Source organism: Oncorhynchus kisutch, linkage group LG6 (genome assembly GCF_002021735.2).
Source record: "Oncorhynchus kisutch isolate 150728-3 linkage group LG6, Okis_V2, whole genome shotgun sequence".
NCBI lineage: Eukaryota > Metazoa > Chordata > Actinopteri > Salmoniformes > Salmonidae > Oncorhynchus > Oncorhynchus kisutch.
Genome location: NC_034179.2, coordinates 9240094 through 9252379, shown reverse-complemented (window position 1 = coordinate 9252379; position 12286 = coordinate 9240094). Strand labels below are relative to the sequence as shown.

General features: G+C 43.5%; 1 protein-coding gene across 27 annotated transcripts in view; it reads right to left on the bottom strand.

Moving 5' to 3' along the window:
• Positions 1-1113: 1113 nt before the first annotated feature.
• mapk10 (mitogen-activated protein kinase 10) overlaps positions 1114-12286 on the bottom strand; it is a 135690-nt gene continuing 124517 nt past the window's right edge. For 14 of the 27 annotated variants that reach the window (XM_020484755.2, XM_031826115.1, XM_031826107.1 and 11 more), the window contains one exon: positions 1114-4920. Coding sequence is in view for 19 of the 27 variants with exons in the window: in XM_020484751.2 (XP_020340340.1) it covers positions 4778-4920 (143 nt within the window). In the remaining 8 variants the exon portion in view is untranslated. Of the gene's footprint in view, positions 4926-12286 lie in introns of all 27 variants that reach the window. The other 13 variants (XM_031826110.1, XM_020484757.2, XM_031826116.1 and 10 more) reach the window with 4 other exon arrangements.

Genomic DNA, 12286 nt, shown 5'->3' with positions numbered 1-12286 from the left:
GAAGAATACTACTTCAAAAGCTGTCAGTTAAAAATAAAAAGCATTTTCCGTATTGTGTCCGTTTGTTGACGTTTTTAGTCTTTATACGCTTGAATGTTTGTGTCCTTCTTTGGGAATTCTATTTAGACGGAAAACACAGCGATCCTTATGAAGTAGTACAGTCATATATTGTACTATCACAGAGGGACATGTTATAGACCTTAAGTTGTCCTTATCTTTGGGTGGGGAAACTGTTCAGGATATATGAGTATAAAAAAAACACCTGACAGGTGTGGCATATCAAGAAGATGGTTAAACAGCATGGTCATTACACAGGTGCACCTTGTGTTGGGGACAATAAAAGGCCACTCTAAAATGTGCAGTTTTGTCACAATGCAAGTTTTTAGGGAGCGTGCAATTGGCATGCTGACTGCAGGAATGTCCACCAGAGCCGTTGACGGAGAATTGAATGTTCATTTTTTACCATAAACCGCCTCCGTTATTTTAGAGAATTTGTATAACCACGCCACGTGTAACCACGGCAGCCCAGGACCTTCACATCCGGCTTCTTCACCTGCAGGAGAGACCAGCCATCCGAACAGCTGATGAAACTGAGGAGTATTTCTGTCTGTAATAAAACCCTTTTGTGGGGAAAAACTCATGAACTGTAGTAACTCTGTAAAATCGTTGAAATTGTTGCATGTTGCGTTTATATATTTGTTCAGTATTCATTCACAAAGGTCCTGATTCAGACTTAAGATATCTATTCCTTTTTTTACTTGTTTTCATTTAAGCACTTCTCAGTAGTTGGTATTCAGACTTACCTTCTGCAGTGGGTTAAATGCAGAAGACACATTTGAGTTGAACACATTTGCTTGGACAACTGACTAGGTACCCCCCCCCTTCCCCTTTCTTTTCCCAGGTGCATAAGGATCTTTGCTGGTGCGGCTCCCTCTCGCGCTTTGAATAAATGTAATTCAACCACTCAAAACCCTCCCACTTGCTGTCTTCATTCAAAAAAGTTGAAAAACCATGAAACATTGCTCAATATTTACACAACTGTCCTTCACCAGGGGGTATAGTAGCGTATGTAACAAATATGGTTTTCATGCTTTAAATATACAAACCAAAAAAAACTCTTATTTCATCCCTTTATTGAAATGTAAGGACACTGATCAAATAAGACATTTACAGATACAAAACAAAACAACTTAGAAGGTATTCTGCTCAGTTGCTAGGTAACTATATAGGTCAGAAGAACTTAGAAGGTATTCTGCTCAGTTGCTAGGTAACTATATAGGTCAGAAGAACTTAGAAGGTATTCTGCTCAGTTGCTAGGTAACTATATAGGTCAGAAGAACTTAGAAGGTATTCTGCTCAGTTGCTAGGTAACTATATAGGTCAGAAGAACTTAGAAGGTATTCTGCTCAGTTGCTAGGTAACTATATAGGTCAGAAGAACTTAGAAGGTATTCTGCTCAGTTGCTAGGTAACTATATAGGTCAGAAGAACTTAGAAGGTATTCTGCTCAGTTGCTAGGTAACTATATAGGTCAGAAGAACTTAGAAGGTATTCTGCTCAGTTGCTAGGTAACTATATAGGTCAGAAGAACTTAGAAGGTATTCTGCTCAGTTGCTAGGTAACTATATAGGTCAGAAGAACTTAGAAGGTATTCTGCTCAGTTGCTAGGTAACTATATAGGTCAGAAGAACTTAGAAGGTATTCTGCTCAGTTGCTAGGTAACTATATAGGTCAGAAGAACTTAGAAGGTATTCTGCTCAGTTGCTAGGTAACTATATAGGTCAGAAGAACTTAGAAGGTATTCTGCTCAGTTGCTAGGTAACTATATAGGTCAGAAGAACTTAGAAGGTATTCTGCTCAGTTGCTAGGTAACTATATAGGTCAGAAAAACATGTAGATGATGAGTCTTTATCTGCATTTTAACAACAGTCCCAGTGTGTTTAAAAAGTAGGTTCCAATTTCTACATGATTAAGTTAGTCAAAGATGCAACGATTCCATGGTGATGGTTGTAGTGTACTTCCTATAGAGAGGACATGGGTATCAGTCAGTAGTGGTGACTATGTGCAGGTAGGTGCAGACAGTGGCACCATGCGGAAACAGATTGAACAGGACAGGCCAGACACTAAGGTTTCAACATCTCTGGTAAACTTTCCCAAACTTCACAGCTTTTCATAAAGTTGACGGATTATAAGATAGAGGATTCCTGGGTTCAGGAGGGAATGAAAAGGGAGGGAATCATCCAACTGGGAATCCTACAACCAGGATTTTCTGGAAAACCTGGGACTTCTGGGAAAGTTACCAGAAATGTTTCAACCCTACCAGACACCAACTTCATTTCAATGGTTTTGCTGCGTTGTTGTTATTACTGCATATCTAAGATGAGGAAACGGCATCATTCCAAACAAGGCACTTCCCATTATTCAGGTTCAGTCTATGAAATAATCAATAATCAATAATAAATAAACATTCAGTTAAAATCCTTATTTTTAACATTACTGGTTTTATAGGTAGTCGGTATATCAGCTGATTCCCTTTTGACAAAATATGGCATTACAGTAAGTAGTAGTCATTACAGTAAGTAGTAGTCATTACAGTAAGTAAGTAGTAGCCATTACAGTAAGTAGTGGGCATTACAGAAAGTAAGTAGTAGTCATTACAGTAAGTAAGTAGTCATTACAGTAAGTAGTAGTCATTACAGTAAGTAGTAGTCATTACAGTAAGTAGTAGGCATTACAGTAAGTAAGTAGTAGCCATTACAGTAAGTAGTGGGCATTACAGAAAGTAAGTAGTAGTCATTACAGTAAGTAAGTAGTCATTACAGTAAGTAGTAGTCATTACAGTAAGTAAGTAGTAGTCATTACAGTAAGTAGTATTCATTACAGTAATGGGTAGGCATTACAGTAAGTAGTAGTCATTACAGTAAGTTGTGGTCATTACAGTAAGTAGTAGTCATTACAGTAAGTAAGTAGTAGTCATTACAGTAAGTAGTAGTCATTACAGAAAGTAAGTAGTAGTCATTACAGTAAGTAGTAGTCATTACAGTAAGTAAGTAGTAGTCATTACAGTAAGTAAGTAGTAGTCATTACAGTAAGTAAGTAGTAGTCATTACAGTAAGTAGTAGTCATTACAGTAAGTAAGTAGTAGTCATTACAATAAGTAAGTAGTAGTCATTACAGTAAGTAGTAGTCATTACAGTAAGTAGTAGTCACAGATGTGATTGAGGAACTAAACTATTCTATGAGGTAACCTCTTGATCCCCCCCCCCCCCCCAAAGCGTTCTTCAGATAGTAACACACACATATAGGTCTCCTTCTCTCCTCTTCTTTACTCCACAGTAGTGACACAGAAACAGAGTGAGTGACCACCCTGGTTGGTGGGTAGGTGACATTGGGAATGACTGGCTGTGGGTGGGTGGGCCGGTCCACAGCCCGTAGGCGTGGTGCAGGCGTGCAGTCAGAAGGGATTTTATCATTTCATTTCAACAAAAAAACACAAAAAAGAAATGAGAACTTAAGGTTCCAGCTCAGCGACAAGTTTGGGGTCAGTCCCATTGTCAATTCAGGAAGTCAATTGAAAAATTCAGTTCCAAATTCCAATCTTCCTGAATGTGTTTCAATGATGAAAATATGGAATTAGAATTGGAATTTCAGTTGACATTCTGAATTGACTGAATTTAAATGGAATTGACCCCAATCCTACTCAGCGATGACAGTGATAGTACTGTACGCCCCAATGACTTCTCCTGCAGCCAATCACTACAGTATGTATGTTAATATATATATTTAGCTATCCATCATTAACTAGAGCTCCCCTATCCCTGGGTTTCAGCACCACTCCGGTTGAAAAGTTCAATTACTTATGTTATATAAACAAAAGTATCTATAGTCATTTAATCATATAATTAGTTAGCTTTTGTAATCATGCAGCAGGTCTAACAGGCAAGGGGTTAAACTAAGGTGAAAGGTCAAGGGGCAAAGGTTAAGGGGACAAAGGTCAAGGCGGTGATGTCATGTGGCAAGGTGCGCTATAGACGAACTTCCAGTACTGGCCATCAGTCCCACTCTGTCTGTCTGTCCGTCTGTGTGCCTAGCTCGCTGCTGAACAGAATTACATATTTACAGAAGACAGGGGGCGCTGTGCTGTGTGGAACACTAGCACTAACCCCTGCAGGAATAACAGTATTCAAACACACCTATCTGTCACACCCATACAGGAGACAACCCCAGGTTCAAGCCTAGAGGTTATCAAAACATACCAGTACCATCACATCAGGTGTGGGGGAAGTGAATGGAGGTTTATATAGTACTGTGCAGTAATGACCAAAAAGAAGAACACCTTGCCACATTGACTGAAGCACAGACGCTTGCAAGGTATTGGGGGAATGAACAGCCAGTTTTAATGACACTTTACAGAAAGATGCCTGTCTAAGCTTTTTGGATTTTTTATGATGCCATATAAGGGGGAGATATAAGTAAAGCAACTAGAAGTTAATAAATATATTTCACTTTAGTTTATTTTAGTTTTTTTCATTATACTTTTGTGATTTATTTTTGAATGAAAATGCAGGCTTAAATTTTAGAATCATAATTCTTATACTAATTACTTTATGTTTCCTTAATCATCCCATTCATATCATAATTTTTTTCTCTTTTAATAATTTTTGTTCTTTTTCAGGTTTCGGTTGGTAGTGGTTGGTAGGTAGGTAGGTTGGTTGGGTTGTTTTGGACATTGTGTTTCACCTTCTGAAGAACATGGGGTTGCGCAGGCAGGCTGCTAGTCACCTGCAACAACCCAGGGGTCCTGCAGAGGTCTCCAGGCTGCTGTCGGTGTCTGAGGCCAGGGTCTGGTCGGTGGACATGGAGGAGATGTCGTTGACGGAGGGGGAAGGGAGACTCTCACCACTGCTGTTCACGGCTGCACCTGTGCTGAGGGAATAAACAGGCAGCCGGGATTACAATGAACTAACAGCCCCGCAGACACTAATACATAGACACAGTCACAGTCAGCTACAACCATTACTGTGACACATATAACCCTTCCTGTGTCATACAGTCAGTCACAACACAACACAATGTTACACAAGGAACCGTTCTTATATACAAATCACAGTGACAAACCAGACATGAGAGAGGCAAGTTAAGGCTGGGGGTCCACTGTCCTCTCTCTCCTCAGAGACAGTAACAGAACTAGTTAAGGCTGGGGTCCACTGTCCTCTCTCTCCTCAGAGACAGTAACAGAACAAGTTAAGGCTGGGGGTCGACTGTCCTCTCTCTCCTCAGAGACAGTAACAGAACAAGTTAAGGCTGGGGTCCACTGTCCTCTCTCTCCTCAGAGACAGTAACAGAACAAGTTAAGGCTGGGGTCCACTGTCCTCTCTCTCCTCAGACAGTAACAGAACAAGTTAAGGCTGGGGTCCACTGTCCTCTCTCTCCTCAGAGACAGTAACAGAACAAGTTAAGGCTGGGGTCCACTGTCCTCTCTCTCCTCAGAGACAGTAACAGAACAAGTTAAGGCTGGGGGTCCACTGTCCTCTCTCTCCTCAGAGACAGTAACAGAACAGGTTAAGGCTGGGGTCCACTGTCCTCTCTCTCATCAGAGACAGTAACAGAACAAGTTAAGGCTGGGGTCCACTGTCCTCTCTCTCCTCAGAGACAGTAACAGAACAAGTTAAGGCTGGGGTCCACTGTCCTCTCTCTCCTCAGAGACAGTAACAGAACAAGTTAAGGCTGGGGTCCACTGTCCTCTCTCTCCTCCCTCAGAGACAGTAACAGAACAAGTTAAGGCTGGGGTCCACTGTCCTTTCTCTCCTCAGAGACAGTAACAGAACAAGTTAAGGCTGGGGGTCCACTGTCCTCTCTCTCCTCAGAGACAGTAACAGAACAAGTTAAGGCTGGGGTCCACTGTCCTCTCTCTCCTCAGAGACAGTAACAGAACAAGTTAAGGCTGGGGTCCACTGTCCTCTCTCTCCTCAGAGACAGTAACAGAACAAGTTAAGGCTGGGGTCCACTGTCCTCTCTCTCCTCAGAGACAGTAACAGAACAAGTTAAGGCTGGGGTCGACTGTCCTCTCTCTCCTCAGAGACAGTAACAGAACAAGTTAAGGCTGGGGTCCACTGTCCTCTCTCTCCTCAGAGACAGTAACAGAACAAGTTAAGGCTGTCCTCTCTCTCCTCAGAGACAGTAACAGAACAAGTTAAGGCTGGGGTCCACTGTCCTCTCTCTCCTCAGAGACAGTAACAGAACAAGTTAAGGCTGGGGTCCACTGTCCTCTCTCTCCTCAGAGACAGTAACAGAACAAGTTAAGGCTGGGGTCGACTGTCCTCTCTCTCCTCAGAGACAGTAACAGAACAAGTTAAGGCTGGGGTCCACTGTCCTCTCTCTCCTCAGAGACAGTAACAGAACAAGTTAAGGCTGGGGTCCACTGTCCTCTCTCTCCTCAGAGACAGTAACAGAACAAGTTAAGGCTGGGGTCCACTGTCCTTTCTCTCCTCAGAGACAGTAACAGAACAAGTTAAGGCTGGGGTCCACTGTCCTCTCTCTCCTCAGAGACACTAATACTAAGATTCTATTTAAAGGTCCCTAAAAGACCTTTCCATATGCTGTGTGTTCAGTAGCAGCATGTCAAAGTAAAAGAGATGAAATGGTTAATAAACAGGCCAGATAATCAGTTCTAAACGGGTCCAATTGAAAGGATTCTCCGGCTTCTTATTATCATACGCAGAAGTCAAGACGTCGTCCTTCATCTTCCCCTTTGAAAGGATCAGACAGGGCTATTTCATTTCATTTCACAGCAAATGGCTCCATCTATCATTGTTCTCTTCCCTTTTCCCTGTCTTTCTTAGGCTTTTTAGATTCAAATAAATCTGATTGAGTTGGTTCTGTTTTCCAAGATGTATTCTAGGCAATACCAGAGCCAGATATGGTGGACTAAAAGCATTTGCCGGAAACAAATAGATTAGAGGGAACATCTAGTTTAAAGAGTAGGATAGAAAACTGAAGAGAACATCATTATTTAAGCAGGGAGGAATACAGAAGGCATTCTGTTATTATGAAATAACTCCCATAGAGAACAGTTTTATCCAGTGCTTGACTTGGGCCGAAGCTCACCGGAGCCAAGTACAGGCACCTCAAATGTTCTACTGCTTGAGCTCCTGTTCCTCTTCTAGACTATTAGCTCAAATGTATTGTGGAGCTCCTGCGCCTAAATATAAAACAGTACCGGCACCTATTTCAGTCTACTGGTTTTATCTAGACTTATACACTACATGGCCAAAAGTATGTAGACACCCCTTCAAATTAGTGGATTCGGCTATTTCAGCCACACCCATTGCTGACAGGCGGATGGCCATTGTTGGCAGTAGAATGGCCTTACTGAAGAGCTCAGTGACTTTCAACGTGACACCGTTATAGAATGCCACCTTTCCAACAAGACAGTCAACAAGTCAAATTTCTGCCCTGCTAGACCTGCCTCGGTCAACTGTAAGTGCTGTTATTGTGAAGTGCAAAAGTCTAGGGCCAACAACGGCTCAGCCGCAAAGTGGTAGCCCACACAAGCTCATAGAACTGGATCGCCGAGGGCTGGCAATCCGTTGGATGAATCGGGGTTTGGCGGATGCCAGGAGAACGCAATCTGCTCTAATGCATAGTGCCAACTGTAAAGTTTGGTGGATGAGGAATAATGGTGTGGGGCTGTTTTTCATGGTTCGGGCTAGGTTCCTTAGTTCCAGTGAAGGGAAATCTTAACGCTACAGCATAAAATGACATTCTAGATGACCTGTGCCTTTCCTGTTTCAGCATGACAATGCCGTTGTGCACAAAACGAGATCCATACTGAAATGGTTTGTCAAGATCGATGTGGAAGAACTTGACTGGTCTGAACAGATCTCTGACCTCAACCCCATCGAACACCTTTGGAATTAATTGGAATGCCGACTGCAAGCCAGGCCTAATCAGTCTATAGTGCATATGTTATTGTGTATGTGTATGTGTATGTGTGTGTGTGTGTGTGTATGTGTGTGTGTGTGTGTGTGTCTGTGCCAATGTTTGTGTTGTTTCACAGTCCCCGCTGTCCCATAATGTGTTTTTTCATCTGCTTTTTTAAATCAAATTTTACTGCTTGCGTCAGTGTCCGACCTGACTAATGCTCTTGTGGCTGAATGGAAGCAAGTCTTCGCAGCAATGTTCCAGCATCTAGTGGAAAGGCTTCACAGAAGAGTGGAGGCTGTTATAGCAGCAATGTTCCAGCATCTAGTGGAAAGCCTTCCCAGAAGAGTGGCGGCTGTTATAGCAGCAATGTTCCAGCATCTAGTGGAAAGCCTTCCCAGAAGAGTGGAGGCTGTTATAGCAGCAAAGGGGGGACCAACTCTATATTAATGCCCATGATTTTAGAGTGAGATGTTTGACGAGCAGGTGTCCACATACTTTCTGCCATGTGTATCACTGCCTCATAATCCACAGTCACTAAGTCTGTAGTGTCACATAACGCATGTCCTCTACACGCACACCTTTCATCTACTCGAGAGGAAACGATCCCACTCGATCCAGAGCATACCAAAATGGTGAGGTGATTTGTACAAAAGACATCCACTGTGCAGGCGGACCATAAATCTCCTGTTTATCAGGCGGTTGGTTAATAAAAGGACAATGGGAGACATTTCAGCTGACCACCAATAAAACGAGGAGGCTAAATCACAATTTATGGCTCAAACGTCGATTGTATCCAACCCCACAGTGGCAGGTTTACTCAGAGACAGAGCAGTAGGAGGAGATATCCGGTGCTCACACAGTGGCTTCTACATCAATGTAAGTTAACTGTGTATTCCTCAAGGACAAAATAAACATTAAAACCATTTTTACAGGTTTGAGAATCCTGTATCAAACATGACACGTCATCTTTGCAAAATTTCAAAGCAATTCTGGAAATCTATAAAAAAACAAACATATTTTTGGGAGGGGGCAATATATATTTTTGGGAGGGGGCAATTCTGAAATAATCTAAGAAATCATCTTTATTGTTATTATATATCCTCCCATATAGAAATATTGCCAAAGAACAGTAACCAACACATAAAACACATTGTATTTGCATCCATCCACAACCAGTATAGTAGATTGTTCACTGTGCCCAGCCAGGCGGTCATCTATTTCTCCTGACTCTACCTGGGTCTGTGTAGAATGACAGGTGGTTTATCACTAAACCCTAAAGTTGGTTCTGCCTCGTGGCTGGCTATGTGATCTCTGAAAGCCCTGAGCCAAGTACTGCTGAATGGCAGTGCTCCAGAGCCTGGTACTGCTAATGCTGTGAAATACTGCCGTCTGGGACTCTTCAGCACTGCGTCTGTTCTCTGCTCGCCTCAGCACAAGGGCTACCCATCTGCTTAATTGCAGGGAGAGAGAGGGGTGGAGAGAGGGAAGGAGAGTGAGGTAGAGGGATAAGGGAGGGAGGGAGAGAGAGAGAGAGAGAGGGAGGGAGGGAAAGAGAGAAAGAGAGTGAGGTAGAGGGATAAGGGAGGGAGGGAGAGAGAGAGAGAGAGAGAGAGAGAGAGGGAAAGAGAGAAGGAGAGTGAGGTAGAGGGATAAGGGAGGGAGGGAGAGAGAGAGACCGAGGGGGAGGGAGACAGTAACAGTATCGCACTGCGGATTAAACCACATCCAGGCCACTGTCCCCTTAACAGAACCCTAACAAGGAAGTCTGTAGACACTGAGCAATCCCCAAATACAACTTCCATAGTGACACTTTGTACAGTATAAAAACGCTCTCCGCCAAAAACAGTTGAGGAGAACGACCGAGGCAAGTTGTTTTCCTCTCAGCAGCACTAGACTGGACTGACGCCATAATGTTACCAATTCTGTGCCAGCATGACTCCACACCACCCTCAAGTGGCCATTCAAGGGAATTGACACTACCCATTTTTACAGAACATATTTATAGGGCTGAAAATATTTATCAAATAAGACATCTCAGAACGAGAGAAATTCTAGTGTTTCTCTGGAAGAGCAAGGACCAAAGACCCCAGCTTTAATTCATGATATGTTACAGTACAGATGTGAAAGTTCATAACTAATAAATAAACACTGAGTGTACAAAACATTAAGAACACCTGCTCTTTCCATGACACAGACTGACCAGGTGCAAACTATGATCCCTTATTGATGTCACCTGTTAAATCCACTTCAATCAGCGTAGATGAAGGGGAGGAGACAGGTTGAAAAATGATTTTTAAGCCTTGAGAAATGGATTGTATGTGTGCCATTCAGAGGGTGAATAGGCAAGACAAAAGATGTATGTGCCTTTGAACGGGGTAATGGTAGTAGGTGCCAGATGCACCGGTTTGTGTCAAGAACTGCAAAGCTGCTGGGTTTTTCCACACTCAACAGTTTTCCATGTGTATCAAGAATGGTCCACCACCCAAAGGACATCCAGCCAAGTTGACACTGTTGGAAACTGTTGTAAGCTTTGGAGTCAACATGGGCCAACATCCCTGTGGAACACTTTGGACACCTTGTAGAGTCCATGCCCTGACGAATTGAGGCTGTTCTGAGAGAAAAGGTTTTTTGGGGGGTGACACCCAATAATAGAAATGTGTTAGTAATATTTTGGACAATCAGTGTGTATATATATATATATATATATATACACACTGCTCAACAAAATAAAGGGAACACTAAAATAACACATCCTAGATCTGAATGAATGAAATATTCTTATTAAATACTTTTTTCTTTACATAGTTGAATGTGTTGACAACAAAATCACACAAAAATTATCAATGGAAATCAAATTTATCAACCCATGGAAGTCTGGATTTGGAGTCACACTCAAAATGAAAGTGGAAAACCACAGGCTGATCTATAGGCTGATCCAACTTTGATGTAATGTCCTTAAAACAAGTCAAAATGAGGCTCAGTAGTGTGTGTGGCCTCCATGTGCCTGTATGACCTCCCTACAACACCTGGGCATGCTCCTGATGAGGTGGCGGATGGTCTCCTGAGGGATCTCCTCCCAGACCTGGACTAAAGCATCCGCCAACTCCTGGATAGTCTGTGGTGCAACGTGGCGTTGGTGGATAGAGCGAGACATGATGTCCCAGATGTGCTCAATTGGATTCAGGTCTGGGGAACGGGCGGGCCAGTCCATAGCATCAATGCCTTCCTCTTGCAGGAACTGCTGACACACTCCAGCCACATGAGGTCTAGCATTGTCTTGCATTAGGAGGAACCCAGGGCCAACCGCACCAGCATATGGTCTCACAAGGGGTCTGAGGATCTCATCTCAATATCTAATGGCAGTCAGGCTACCTCTGGCGAGCACATGGAGGGCTGTGCGGCCCCCCAAAGAAATGCCACCCCACACCATGACTGACCCACCGCCAAACTGGTCATGCTGGAGGATGTTGCAGGCAGCAGAACGTTCTCCACGGCGTCTCCAGACTCTGTCACGTCTGTCACATGTGCTCAGTGTGAACCTGCTTTCATCTGTGAAGAGCACAGGGCGCCAGTGGCGAATTTGCCAATCTTAGTGTTCTCTGGCAAATGCCAAACGTCCTGCACGGTGTTGGGCTGTAAGCACAAACCCCACCTGTGGACGTCGGGCCCTCATACCACCCTCATGGAGTCTGTTTCTGACCGTTTGAGCAGACACATGCACATTTGTGGCCTGCTGGAGGTCATTTTGCAGGGCTCTGGCAGTGCTCCTCCTGCTCCTCCTTGCACAAAGGTGGAGGTAGCGGTCCTGCTGCTGGGTTGTTGCCCTCCTACGGCCTCCTCCACGTCTCCTGATGTACTGGCCTGTCTCCTGGTAGCGCCTCCATGCTCTGGACACTACGCTGACAGACACAGCAAACCTTCTTGACACAGCTCGCATTGATGTCCCATCCTGGATGAGCTGCACTACCTGAGCCACTTGTGTGGGTTGTAGACTCCGTCTCATGCTACCACTAGAGTGAAAGCACCGCCAGCATTCAAAAGTGACCAAAACATCAGCCAGGAATCATAGGAACTGAAAAGTGGTCTGTGGTCACCACCTGCAGAACCACTCCTTTATTGGGGGTGTCTTGCTAATTGCCTATAATTTCCAGCTGTTGTCTATTCCATTTGCACAACAGCATGTGAAATTTATTGTCAATCAGTGTTGCTTCCTAAGTGGACAGTTTGATTTCACAGAAGTGTGATTGACTTGGAGTTACATTGTGTTGTTTAAGTGTTCCCTTTTATTTTTTTGAGCAGTGTATATAGCCTATATTACCTTTTCCATAGAGTAGGGGGACAGCAACCTTTTTAATCAATGC